This window comes from Oncorhynchus mykiss, chromosome 25 (genome assembly GCF_013265735.2).
Source record: "Oncorhynchus mykiss isolate Arlee chromosome 25, USDA_OmykA_1.1, whole genome shotgun sequence".
Classification (NCBI taxonomy): Eukaryota; Metazoa; Chordata; class Actinopteri; order Salmoniformes; family Salmonidae; genus Oncorhynchus; species Oncorhynchus mykiss.
The window spans coordinates 188683-203367 of record NC_048589.1 but is presented as its reverse complement, the minus strand read 5'-3'; the positions used below and the strand labels follow the sequence as shown (position 1 = coordinate 203367).

Genomic DNA, 14685 nt, shown 5'->3' with positions numbered 1-14685 from the left:
CATGCTGAAAAATGAGGTGATGGCGGCCGAAAAATGGCATCATCACGGTATCTCTGTGGATTCAAATTGCCATCGATGAAATGCAATTGTGTTCGTTGACTGTAGCTTATGCCTGCCCATACCCCCACCACGGGGCAAGCTGTTCACAACATTGACATCAGCAAACCGCTTGCCCACACAACACCATACGTTTGCCATCTGCCCGGTACAGTTGAAACCAGGATTGATCAGTGAAGAGCACCGAGCTGTCTGTCTAAACTACTGGCACACAGCTCGGACACCCATGTATATACCACAAGAGGTCTCTTCACAGTCCCCAAGTCCAGAACAGACTATGGGAGGCACACAGTACTACATAGAGCCATAACTACATGGAACTCTATTCCACATCAACTGACGCAAGCAGTACAATTTCATTTAAATGTTTATTTTATTTTTTTAAATGACCTTATGGAACAGCGGGGACTGTGAAGCAACACAAACATTGGCACAGACAAATGCATACACACGATAACATAGTGTGTTGTGAAATATGTGAATGTATTGTAATGTTTTTAAAATTGTATAAACTGCCTTAATTTTGCTGGACCCAGGAAGAGTAGCTGCTGCTTTGGCAGCTAATGGGGATCCATAATAAATACTTCTCCAGTGGCCATCAAAAGTGAGCATTTTCCCACTGAAGTCGGTTACGACACCGAACTGCAATCAAGACCCCGGTGAGGACAAGCAGCACGCAAATGAGCTTCCCTGAGTCCGTTTCTGCAGAAATTATTTGGTTGTGCAAACCACAGTTTCATCAATCCGGGACGATCAGACGATCCTGCAGGTGAAGATGCTGGATGTGGTGCTGTGCTGGTGTGGTTACACATGGTCTGCGGTTCTGAGGCCGGTTGGATGCACTGCCAAATTCTCTAAAATGTCGTCGGAGGCAGCTTATGGTAGAAAAATTAACATTCAAATATTTTGCAACAGCTCTGGTGGACATTCCTGCAGTCAGCATGCCAATTGTACACTACCTCAAAACTTGAGATATCTGTGGCATTGTGTGACAAAACTGCACATTTAAAGTGGCCTTTTATTGTCCCCAGCACATGGTGCACCTGTGTAAAGATCATGCGGTTTAATCAGCTTCTTGATATTCCACACCTGTCAGGTGGATGGATTATCTTGGCAAAGAGAAATGCTCACCAACAGGGATGTAAAACAAATGTGAACACAACAGAGAAATAAGCCTTTTGTGCACAAGGAACATTTTCCGTTGATCTTTTATTTCAGTTCATGAAACCAACACTTTACATGTTGCGTTTACATTTTTGTTCAGTAAATTAAAAATACTTTGGATGAAAGCAAATCCTTAGATACCCACATTCTTGGACTTAAAGGGATAGTTTACACTAATTTCATTTTGGTTAATCTTTTTCTTACCTTGAATGCAGTCTGAGCCTGGACTGACTGCAAAAACCACACCTACGATGACCGAGACCACCTTCTGAACGGAAGACAAGCCACACCAAAATATGTGATAGTGTGTAGGTAGGTCAAGAACATAGTTTGACTTTAGCAACTGTAGTACCCTTTGACAATGCACATATTCCAAATCATAAAGGCTAATGTAGATGAAGGACATGATTTTGGTGTGCAATTTTTAGACAATGGATAGTGGGCACAATGGAACACCGCTGTTTTTGTGTAATTCAGTAAACTTTAGCCTGTGACAGCTTGTGGCAGTCACTCCTGGCCCATGGACAACTTGCAAGGTAAGAAACAGGAATGATAAAAGTTGTTGGGTGAACTATCCTTTTAAACACAAGCATAATATGAATGGTTTCATCAACTAAGCCAAGCTCGAAGTCCAGAAAAACAGCCTAACGTATATGAGCGAGAGAAGACAAATTATAAAAAAATATTTTACAAAATTCCAGAAAAGGACAGAGCCACTGTCCAAAACTGCACCACACCCTTTCCATTTCTGTATTTGAATAGTTCCACCATCTAGGCCATGTGTATGATAACCAAAAATAAAATAAACTTGCAGTGCTTTGCAGGGTGAAAAGCAGCTCCAGGCTCTGGTGACAATATAGCTCTGTGATGCAGGTTTCTTAGCAGCATAAATAATGTGGGCTATACTACAGTTCCACTGGGAGAGCTGGCTTGGTTTTGGGATGACAAACCCTGGAAAGAAAAAGGAGATTTGCATTGGGGAAAGGTCACAAAGCATCAAATTCAGCACACCCATCTTCCTGCCTTCAAAATGGCCAGTGCACAGCAGTTAGCTAGTGGATGACGCAGTGAATGTAATGCATTAATATATAACGCTGTTTGGCAAATAAACAGGTCCTCTCATAAAGAATCTGAGAGTGTTGTGGGTGAGCGTAAAGATGACTTGCTTATTTATGCTGCGGTGCCCTGTGGGATGGTAATGCTCCAATATGTTTGTTTTAATATGGAGCCGATGCATACAAATATACTCAATTGGGATCAATGTCTTCTTTCCACTGATAAGGAGGGCTACCTAAGGGCACTTACTTATCCACCAGGTGACTTGATTGTACTTGACATACGAGATTCTTACAATTATTGATTTCTTTGAAAATGTATTGGCTTTGCATGGGGTGGCAGATGAACACAAACCACTCCCCTACTGATTTATTTGGAAAGTGAAGCTAGAATGTTTCATTTGGCTCTATACTCCAGCATTTTGGATTTGAGATCAAATGTTTTATATGAGGCTACAGTACAGCATGTCACATTTTATTTGAGGGTATTTTCATATTTGTTTTTACCATTTAGAAATGAATGCACTTCATGTATCCAGCACACCCATTTTAAGGTGTAATAAGTATTAAGACAAATTCACTTAAATTTAGTCAAGTTTAGTATTTTGTGCCATATTCCTAGAACACAGTGACTACATCAAGCTTGAATTTTTTTTAAAGTATTGGATGCATTTGCAGTTAGGTTTTGGTTGTGTTTCAGATTATGTTGAATGGTAAAAAATGTAGTGTCATTTTGGAGTCACTTACAGTAAATAAGAATAGAATATGTTCTGAACACTTCTACATTTGGGGCTTCCGAGTGGAGCAGCTGTCTAAGGCACTTGCATCTCAGTGCTAGAGGCATAACTACTGCCCCTGGTTCGATTCCAGGCTGTATCACAACCGGCCGTGATTGGGAGTCCCATAGGGCGCACAATTGGCCCTGCATCGTCCGGGGTTAGGGTTTGGCCGGGGTAGGCCGCCATTGTAAATAAGAATTTGTTCTCAACCGACCTGCCTAGTTAAATAAAGGTCAAATAAAAAATAAAATACATAAAATGTGGATGCTAAAATGATTACAGACAATCATGAATGAATCATGAATAATGATGAGTGATTAAGTTAGATGCAAAGATCATGCCCCAAAAACATGCTCACCTGTCACCATTACCAATAACAGGAGAGGTTAGCATTTTTGGGGGGGAATGACATTTATGCCTCCAACTTTCTCACTCATCATTATTCACAATATATTCATGATTATCCACATTAATGTAGAAGTATTCTTATTTAAAATAAAACTGACAAAATGACTACACATTATTTACCATTCATTTCTATTAGGCAAGCAAAATCCAAAACAAACTACAAATGCATCCAACAGGTTTGTAGAGTCATAAGCTTGATGGAGTCATTGAGTGCTAGAAATATGTGACCAACTACTATACTTTTGACAAATTTTAATACACTAAGTGAATATGTCCAAATACTTGACACCTTAAAAGTTGGGTGACTAGATACATAAATGCTTTAATTTCTAAATGGTAAAATAGATATGCATGAAAACACCCTCAAATAAAAGGTGACATTCTGTACAAAAACATTTGATCTCAAATAAAAAATGCTGAGTATAGATCCAAATTAAACATTTTAGATTCACTGTCCAAATAAATATGTAGGGAAGTGTACATACAGACAGTTTGAGATGTAACATACTGCAAGTGCAAGAGATTCCCATACTCATCTACAGTAGGTAATGTTGTCACAATGCTGTCTAAAATGTCCACAATAATACTAACTTTTCTAAATGGATCCTTGCATTTTAGACTACAAAGAAATGCACAGGAATTTAGCAGAGCTTAATTTCTATTCAAAGAACTTACCACTTTGCCAGGCCTTGCCCATGTGCAAATAAATCCCTCCTGACAAGCTGTCACTATACAGTCTTCAAGAAATATTAAGACAGTCAGTCTCTCATGTGCTATTTTTTTACAGATGAGGGGCTCTAGTAAGGGTATGTCTTCCATGCGGGGACAGAGCAGCGTACCCAGTGTCTTTGCAGGGTCTGTTTTGGTTTTGGTGAGCATGTTGAGCTTGTCACTGCTCTTGCTGCTAATGTGGCCCATGCTGTGGTTCCATTTGTGGTCCTTCTCGTGGTGCCGCTCTTTGCGATCGTGAATGGAGTGTGTGGCAAACTTGCTTACGCCTGCGGCAATAGTGTTGTCCATGACGCTACTCTTGCTGTTGGCGGTCATAGCTGCAGAGTGCGGTAAGCTGTTGGAGCGTGGCAGGGGAGTAGGGAGGGGGTTACCAGGGGTGTTGGTGCCGTTAGTGCTAGGGTTAATACTCTCTATGCCACCACCTACCCCGCCTCCCACAGCCACGTCCCCTCCCGCCGGGGGGCTGGTAGCATTCATCACATTGGTGTGCGTTCTTGTCCGGGAAAGCGGGAGGTGGGGGAAAAGGATATCTTCTGTGAGGTCCCACAAGCAGAGTTGAGTGTCCTGGCCCACTGAACCAAACCTGTATGTGACCTGTACCGGCCGACTGTCCGTGGAGTTGCGCTTAGAGAGTCGGGACTGCGAGCTGTTGGCCCGGTCGCGACCGAAGTGGATCTGGTCCTGGAAGTCCTCGTCACTGCCGCTGAACTCCATAGGGTCCGCATCCTCCACACTAGTTGTGTAATGGTCAAACGCCACCACACTCACCCACGACTTGTGTCCGTGACCGCGTGCAATAACCCGGCAGTCCACAAACGACCACACGGTCACCAGATCATCCTCGCCCCCCGTGACAATGTACTTTCCGTCTGGACTCCAGCACACACACAGCAGACCCCCAAAGTAGCTTTTCATGGTCCCGTGCAGCTCCACCGCATCAAAGTTGAAGACCCGAAGGAAGCCGTCCTGGCTCACACACGCCAGGAACTTCCCGTCAGGTGAGAAAGAAAACTCGTTAAGGGCTCCCTCGCCCACCGTCCATTTGAGCAAGGGGTTGCGCGTGGACTTGCTCTTACAAGTGTGCACTGAGTAGTTCTCACCCTGTTTGAGCAACAGGTAGTGAGGTGCCGTGGTGCCACACGTGTGCTCCATGTTGTACAAGTACATGTTTCCACTGGAATGAGTGACTAGGAACAGACTCTCCGAGCCTGGCACCCATTTTACACAAGTTACTCTGGATTTGTCTATTAGTCTCTGGGGAAAGCAGTTTGGGATAGAAAGTGAGGAGGGAGAGAAGGCACAAATGTTACATTTCAATTGTAAGCAACAATCGCATTCATTGCGTTATATGTCAAAAACATAACATTTGAGGCTAGTTCCAATGTAATTTCCATCTCTTTTTTGCTTTTTTGCTTTTTCTTTCTTTTTTTTTTTTTTACTTTCAGTCCCGACTTACTTCCTCATTGAAGAGCTTGCTGGTCTCCTTCTTGATTGGGTCGATGAGCTGCACTTGGCCAGCCGAGAAGCCCACCAACAGGGAGACGCTCTCCGCCGTGGCCGTGAGGTGGTTGAAGTCGTGACATGTGGGCTGTGTTCCTTTGTATATCCTCTTGTCGATAGGTTTGCTCAGATCAGCAGCCTGAAAGATAAGCATACAAGATAAGTGAGTTAATTGAAAAAAAGGGGGCTATCCCTAAGTTTTCGCCTAAAATTACATACTAAATCTAAATGCCTGTAGCTCAGGCCCTGAAGCAAGGATATGCATATGCTTGGTACCATTTGAAAGGAAACACTTTGAAGTTTGTGGAAATTGGATGTAGGATAATATAACAATAGATCTGGTAGACAAATAAAGAAAAAAAACAACCAGCTTTTTTCTACAAAGAAAAAAACTACCACCATCTCTGAAATGCAAGAGAAAGGTCCCAGTGCTAGCCGTCACTCTGGTTGTAATTCCGATAGTGTCCACAAGATGGCAGAATATCGTCAAAACTGTATACTTGGACTTTGATTTAGCTTTTCCAGTATTAGTAGACATATTATAAGTTCAACATTTGCAAAACAATCCGTTTTCATAACTTCATAACTCTGAATATCCTGTCGCACAATGTTAGCAGAAACATTTTACGACAGATACAGGGTTCCCGGATACTCCCATAAAGCCCACCCTGATTGGTGCTTATTTGACAAAGTTAGTCGTTCAAGTGAAGACCACTCATCAGTGTGCCATGAAGGCATCGCCCTCTGACCAAATATGGTGTTGTTAGGATATACTACACCACTAATGATATAATGAAGTCTGGTTACGTTCTAGGATCTCTGAGGAATACTTACGAATGTGATTTGACTAGTTGAAACAACATTTAGAGTTAGATTTTCACAGATTCCTTTCTTTGCAAATTGAATGAGTGGAAATACAAAATCGATCGTGCATGCTATATGAACCTATTTAGGATATGAAAATTGATTTTATCTAAAAAAATGACACTTCATGTTATGTCTGGGACCCTTTGGATAATAAATCAGAGCAAGATTTCAGAATGTAAGTACACATTTCACCTTCAGAGGTGAATTTATCAAACCTATCGCGGTGAAAAAAGTGTTTTGTTAGGAGCTCTCCTCAAACAATAGTATGGCATTTTTTCGCAGTAATAGCTACTGTAAATTGGACAGTGCAGTTAAATTAACAAGAATTTAAGCTTTCAGCCGATATAAAAGACACATATGTACCGACATTTGTTGTTTCTCTAAAATCTGCGATTGTGACAAGGCACTACAAGGCACTGTAAACTGCATGATTTACAACTGTCCCGTTGCGCCGATCCCTAAGAAGTTTGCATATCCTCTTGTCAATTGGTTTGCTCAGGTCAGCAGCCTGAAAGATAAGCATACAATAAAAGTGAGTTAACTTCTTATGGATGAGGGGCAGTATTGAGTAGCTTGGATGAATAAGGTGCCCAGAGTAAACTGCCTGCTACTCAGGCCCAGAAGCTAAGATATGCATATTATTAGTAGATTTGGACAGAAAACACTCTGGAGTTTCTAAAACTGTTTGAATGATGTCTGGGTATAACATTACTCATATGGCAGGCAAAAACCTGAGAGAAAATCCAACCAGGAAGTGGGAAATCTAAGGTTTGTATGTTAAGTCTTTGCCTATCCAATATACAGTGGAAATTTGGTCTGATTGCACTTCCTAAGGCTTCCACTAATGTCAGTCTTTAGAACCTTGTTTCAGGCTTCTACTGTGAGAAAAATAACTGTTTCAATCAGGTGTCTAGCAGAATGCCATGAGCTCAGTCAGGCGTGCGCCCGTGAGAGCGAACTGTGTTCCATTGCATTTCGAAAGACAAAGGAATTGTCCGGTTGAAACATTATTGAATGTTAATTATGTTAAAAACATCCTAAAGATTGATTCTATACATCGTTTGACATGTTTCTACGAACTGTAATATAACTTTGACTGTCTGGACTAAGTGTGCCTGCGCCTCATGAATTTGGATTTGTGAACTAAACGCGCAAACAAAAAAGAGGTATTTGGACATAAATGGACTTTATCGAACAAAACAAACATTTATTGTAGGAACTGGGATTCCTGGGAGTGCATTCTGATGAAGATCATCAAAAGGTAGTGAATATTTATAATGCTATTTCTGACTTCTGTTGACTCCACAACATGGTGGGTATCTGTATGGCTTGTTTTGGTCTCTGAGAGCTGTACTCAGATTATTGCATGGTGTGCTTTTTCCGTAAAGCTTTTTTGAAATCTGACACAGCGGTTGATTTAATGAGAAGTATATCTTTAAATCCATGTATAACACTTGTATTTTCATCAACATTTGTGATGAGTATTTCTGTAAATTGATGTGGCTCTAGGCCTCCCGGGTGGCACAGTGGTTAAGGGCGCTGTACTGCAGTGAACTCAAAATAGGGTTACAGTAACAAGACTTACAATCAGATAACTTTGACGCATCCAAACCCCAATTTTTTTTGTCATATTGAGACAATCAGACCAGGGAATGCAACTCTAGCCTCTTAGGTTTGTGTTTTATTCTAAATGCCCCATGGGCACAGTTAACGAACAAGCACTACAACAGTCACACTAGTTAATGGTTCACTCCATCGACAGAGTGGAAAGATTTGAAGTGGTTAGAAGGCCATTTCTCATGTTTCCAGTCTGCTCAGCTGTTGTGGCATAGGCCTATTCCAACCATAGGCATATAGTATATCTTAGTGTGTTAATGTCAGAAAAGTACAACCTTTGGTAGTTATGCACCTTAAGGGTTTGAGTGAATAATGTAGATGTTTAGATCTGTTTACACACTTGAAAGAAATGACTACAGATTTTTTTTGCTAGGCCACACTGAGGAAATAAGGATCAAGCACCTGTAGCCCTGCATTATCAACCTGTCATGTCCACAACTACAGAGTGACACTAAGATGCCTCTCTCTGAAAGAACTCTAGGCAGAACTTCCTACTTGACCATCAGTGTAACCACACTGATACATCAAAGTCAATGCAAAACCTTGCCAAGTAGCTTAACTCCATGAGTCAAAGGTTTTTATGACCCACCGACTCGTTACTCAAATGCTTGAATGTAAAAATTGGTGGTTGTATTTGATTAACGTTTTATTAAAAAGTATGGATTTCAGCAAACAAATAAAGGCACGCAACAGAAGGAAAACATACAGTGGGGCAAAAAAGTATTTAGTCAGCCACCAATTGTGCAAGTTCTCCCACTTAAAAATATGAGAGGCCTGTAAATGTTCATCACTTCAACTATGAAAGACAAAATGAGAAAAAAATCCAGAAAATCACATTGTAGGATTTTTTATGAATTTATTTGGTGGAAATAAGTATTTGGTCACCTACAAACAAGCAAGATTTCTGGCTCTTACAGACCTGTAACTTATTTTAGGAGCTCCTCTGTCCTCCACCTGTTACCTGTATTAATGGCACCTGTTTGAACTTATTATCAGTATGAAAGACACCTGTCCACAACCTCAAACAGTCACACTCCAAACTTCACTATGGCCAAGACCAAAGAGCTGTCAAAGGACACCAGAAACAAAATTGTAGACTGCACCAGGCTGGGAAGACTGAATCTGCAATAGGTAAGCAGCTTGGTTTGAAGAAATCAACTGTGGGAGCAATTATTAGGAAATGGAAGACATACAAGACCACTGATAATCTCCCTCGATCTGGGGCTCCACGCAAGATCTCACCCCGTGGGGTCAAAATTATCACAAGAACAGTGAGCAAAATCCCAGAACCACACGACCTAGTGAATGACCTGCAGAGAGCTGGGACCAAAGTAACAAAGCCTACCATCAGTAACACACTACGCCGCCAGGGACTCAAATCCTGCAGTGCCAGACGTGTCCCCCTGCTTAAGCCAGTACATGTCCAGGCCCGTCTGAAGTTTGCTAGAGAGCATATGGATGATCCAGAAGAAGATTGGGAGAATGTCATATGGTCAGATTAAACCAAAATATAACTTTTTGGTAAAAACTCAACTCGTTGTGGTTGGAGGACAAAGAATGCTGAGTTGCATCCAAAGAACACCTTACCTACTGTGAAGCATGGGGGTGGAAACATCATGCTTTGGGGCTGTTTTTCTGCAAAGGGACCAGGACGACTGATCCGTGTAAAGGAAAGAATGAATGAGGCCATGTATCGTGAGATTTTGAGTGAAAACCTCCTTCCATCAGCAAGGGCATTGAAGATGAAACGTGGCTGGGTCTTTCAGCATGACAATGATCCCAAACACACTACCCGGGAAACGAAGGAGTGGTTTCGTAAGAAGCATTTCAAGGTCCTGGAGTGGCCTAGCCAGTCTCCAGATCTCTACCCCATAGAAAATCTTTGGAGGGAGTTGACAGCCCCAAAACATCACTGCTCTAGAGGAGATCTGCATGGAGGAATGGGCCAAAATACCAGCAACAGTGTGTGAAAACCTTGTGAAGACTTACAGAAAACATTTGACCTCTGTCATTGCCAACAAAGGGTATATAACAAAGTATTGGGATACACTTTTGTTTTTGACCAAATACTTAATTTTCCACCATAATTTGCAAATAAATTCATTAAAAATCCCACAATGTGATTTTCTGGATTTTTTTTTCCTCATTTTGTCTGTCAAGTGGGAGAACTTGCACAATTGGTGGCTGACTAAATACTTTTTTCCCCCACTGTAGGTACACACGTTTTTAAATTATAGCGACTCGAATGAGTTGGGGTTCATTTAAAAAAAACTCTTAATCAACGCTTAATTTCATGGAGAAATTGAGGTAACAATGCAAAACCATGCACTGGAAATTCAGAGGTAAAGTTGGTTTTATATTCACACATTTGGACTAGATGTCGACCGATTATGATTTTTCAATGCCTATACTGATTATTGGAGGACCAAAAAAGTTGATACCCATTAAATCGGCCAATTTTCTTATTTACTTATTTGTAATAATGACAATTACAACAATACTGAATGAACAATGAACAATTGTTTTAACTTAATATAACACATCACTAAAATAAATGTTGCCTCAAAATAAATAATGACATGTTCAATTTGGTTTAAATAATACAAAAACAAAGTGTTGGAGAAGAAAGTAAAAGTGCAATATGTGCCATGTAAAAAAGCTAACGTTTAAGTTCCTTGCTCAGAACATAAGAACATATGAAAGCTGGTGGTTCCTTTTAACATGAGTCTTCAATATTCCCATGTAAGTAGTTTTAGGTTGTAGTTATTATAGGACTATTTCTCTCTATACCATTTGTATTTCATATACCTTTGACTATTGGATGTTCTTATAGGCACTTTAGTACTGCCAGTATAACAGTATAGCTTCCGTCCCTCTCCTCGCCCCTACCTGGGCTCGACCCAGGAACACATCGACAACAGCCACCCTCGAAGCATTGTTACCCATCGCTCCACAAAAGCTGCGAAATATGGAACCGTTTCGTATTTTATTTAACGGGTGGCACCCATAAGTCTAAATATTCCTGTTACATTGCACAACCTTCAATGTAATGTCATAATTACATAAAATTCTGGAAAATTAGTTCGCAACAAGCCAGGCGGCCCAAACTGTTGCATATACCCTGACTCTGCGTGCAATGAACGCAAGAGAAGTGACAATTTCCCTAGTTTAATATTGCCTGCTAACCTGGTTCTCTTTTAACTAAATATGCAGGTTTAAAAATATGTACTTCTGTGTATTGATTTTAAGAAAAGCATTGATGTTTATGGTAAGGTACATTCATGCAACGATTGTGATTTTTTCGCAAACGCGCTTCTGTTAAATCATCCCCCGTTTGGCGAAGATGGCTTGTCTTTGTTAGGAAGAAATAGTCTTCACACAGTTCGCAACGAGCCAGGCGGCCCAAACTGCTGCATATACCCTGACTCTGTTGCACAGAACGCAAGAGAAGTGACACAATTTCCCTAGTTAAAAGAAATACATGTTAGCTGGCAATATTAACTAAATATGCAGGTTTAAAAATATATACTTGTGTATTGATTTTAAGAAAGGCGTTGATGTTTATGGTTAGATACACATTGGTGCAACGACGGTGCTTTTTTTGCGAATGCGCTTGTTAAATCATCACCCGTTTGGCAAAGTAGGCTATGATTCAATGAGGCACCGCATCGATTATATGCAACAAGCTAGATAAACTAGTAATATCATTAACCATGTGTACTTAACTAGTGATTATGTTAAGATCGATTGTTTTTTATAAGATAAATTTAATGCTAGCTAGCACCTTACCTTGGCTCCTTGCTGCACTCGCATAACAGGTAGTCAGCCTGCCACGCAGTCTCCTCGTGGAGTGCGATGTAATCGGCCATGATTGGTGTCCAAATTTCCGATTAATCGGTCGACCTCTAATTCGGACATTCAACAGACATTAGCCAAAAGCATTTTAAAATGATAAAATCACTAACAAATTAATTGATTGTCACAGAAACATAAAAATAGATATGGTTTATTCTTTAAATGTCTAGCATACTTTTAAAACCTTTGTTTTGAATTTTAAAAATCCAGTTTTGATTTGATGAAAATACATATCTTTAAAATGCAATTTAAAGCTGTAGAAATCAATAACTAATTCACTGTTTGTCACAGAAACATCAAACTAGGTATGATTTATTCGATAAATGGCTAGCATACTTTTACAACCTTTGTTTTGAGGAAACATTACAGTTTTCACTTGATAGAGGTAGAGTCCATCTAGAGGCATGTAGAGGTAGAGTCCATCATGATCGAGGCATGTAGTCCATCTAGAGGTTGTGTGGTCAAAGTTCTAACGAGTCTGTTATACCCTATTAGAAGGGGCCTGGCATAAAATTCTGCATCTTCAGTCATATTAAATTACCATTAAATTACCATTAACAACTACGGGATGAAGGCGTCAGGACTGACTAATAAAGAAGATAGGTGGATGGATCAAGAAGACCAAGTCAGCCGAGAGGATCAACAATGGGCATTGGGTGGAGATAAGGAAAACTAAGTGTGAACCATAACATACACTACCGTTCAAAAGTTTGGGGTCACTTAGAAATGTCTTTGTTTTTGAAAGAAAAGCACGGTTTTTGTCCATTAAAATAACATCAAATTGAACAGAAATACATTGTAGACATTGTTAATGTTGTAAATGACTATTGTAGCTGGAAACAGCTGATTTTCTTTTTAATAGAATATCTACAAAGGCGTGCAGAGGCCCATTTATCAGCAACCATCACTCCTGTGTTCCAATGGCAAGTTGTGTTAGCTAATCCAAGTTTATAATTTTAAAGGGCTAATTGATCATAAGAAAACCTTTTGTAATTATGTTAGCACAGCTGAGAACTGTTGTTCTGATTAAAGAAGCATTAAAACTGTCCTTCTTCTATAGTATCTGGAGCATCAGCATTTGTGGGTTCGATTACAGACGCAAAATGGCCAGAAACAAAGAACCTTCTTCTGAAACTCATCAGTCTATTCTTGTTCTGAGAAATGAAGGCTATTCCATGCGAGAAATTGTACGAGATTGTACGAGATCTTCAGTTTCTTGGCAATTTCTCACATGGAATTGCTTTCATTTCTCAGAACAAGAATAGACTGATGAGTGGTATGTGGTCAGTCATAGAACATCCTTATATACATGTGAATTTGCAAGTTATTGTGCAAATTAATTCTCAACAATACCTTGTTGACTCCATCATTGTTGTAAAAGGAGTTATTTAGTGTAGGTAACTTTACACCTCAATACTTTGCTTAGCCTAGCTAGCTCGCCTATGTCACAACAGAAGCTGAGCATCCGTGCACTGTAGCTACGTCATGACCCAAGCAATTAAATTTAAGTACAGTGGAGGTCACATTAATTGCCAATATTGGGATTCTTGTCAAATGTCCAGCATGGTCCGTAGATAGCTGTTACCGGTTAACTGACTGTCAGATTAGAGTGAGTTTGCTGGCTAGCTCGAGGTGCATAACGTTACCACAACACTTACTTAGATTGGTGGTGCTAGCTAGGACACAGTAACGTTACTGTGCATTTGTCATACACCAGGCAAACTGGACAACACTGACCTGTTGTCATCAATTAAGACATACAAATTATAAATAAAACTGATAGTATAATGTTTAGCTACCTTTCTAACGCCTTTGTAGATGTAGAAGTACAGCTCCCGGCCCACATTGAAACAAATTCGGTCGCCGTTGCCAGACTGGTCATTGACGTTGACAAATGAAACTTTGACAGGGTTCGAACCCTGGGAATTGAAAGGCACCCTATTGGGGCGGCTATATTCGGAATGAGTGAGGAGTTTATAGACGCCTTCCCGTGTAGTGAATTGAGTTTTAATTTCGTTAATCTCCTTCCCTCCTCCCTCCGCCGCCATCTTTGAATTACATTCATCCTTCCTCGAGTCCGGATTTTACACATGGAACGTGCGCATGCCCGTTCATAGGTAAAAGTAGTGTCGACTCGCGCATGTAGACCTATACGAATGTAGGACAGGAGAAGAAGAAACCACCTCAAACACGTGATACGTTCTAACACTGACAGCCCACATATTTCCCACCTTGGTAAAATACACGTTCTTCTTCGGTGGAGTTTAACGGCTGTTGGCATCCAATATGTTGTATTATCGCCCTAATTGAAATATAGTATACATCCATTACACTTTGTGATACAACATGTGAAAAGGGGAAACGGGAAAATAAAAAATGAAATATATTTTGACATACCCTACCAACTAACCCTACACTCATTAAAACCCACCACCTTATTCTACTACTTTAACCCTATCCAATCCTACCCCTGGTCAACAACCTGCGAGGACGGGACACTATACCACCCAACACACCCTGTAACTCTTCTGAAGTTAAATCTCGTACCCCCAAATACTTCTCTGCTGCCACCACATCTATTTTCTGTGACCTACGTTCCATCTCTGCAGTACAGTTGATAACCATTGCAATGAACACTAAGAAACCAACTT

The 14685-nt window shown here is 40.5% G+C and overlaps 1 protein-coding gene across 1 annotated transcript; it reads right to left on the bottom strand.

Moving 5' to 3' along the window:
- Nucleotides 1–1247: 1247 nt before the first annotated feature.
- Nucleotides 1248–14184, bottom strand: LOC110505201 (WD repeat-containing protein 20). Its single transcript, XM_021584268.2, has 4 exons — nucleotides 13834–14184; nucleotides 5652–5834; nucleotides 4139–5449; nucleotides 1248–2172 (listed from the first exon to the last, which is right to left on the bottom strand). The coding sequence occupies exons 1-4, from the start codon at nucleotides 14080–14082 to the stop codon at nucleotides 2122–2124; spliced, it is 1794 nt and encodes a 597-aa protein (XP_021439943.2). The 5' UTR covers nucleotides 14083–14184; the 3' UTR covers nucleotides 1248–2121.
- Nucleotides 14185–14685: the final 501 nt, after the last annotated feature.

Excerpts from the sequence above, each read along its gene's own strand:
- LOC110505201 (XM_021584268.2), bottom strand. The coding sequence starts at position 14,082 with ATGGCGGCGGAGGGAGGAGGGAAGGAGATTAACGAAATTAAAACTCAA. Across the intron at positions 5,450-5,651 it reads GCAAGCTCTTCAATGAGGAA|AGACTAATAGACAAATCCAG; the intron begins GTAAGTCGGGAC and ends TGCTTTCCCCAG. Across the intron at positions 2,173-4,138 it reads GGGCAAGGCCTGGCAAAGTG|GGTTTGTCATCCCAAAACCA; the intron begins GTAAGTTCTTTG and ends TTTTCTTTCCAG.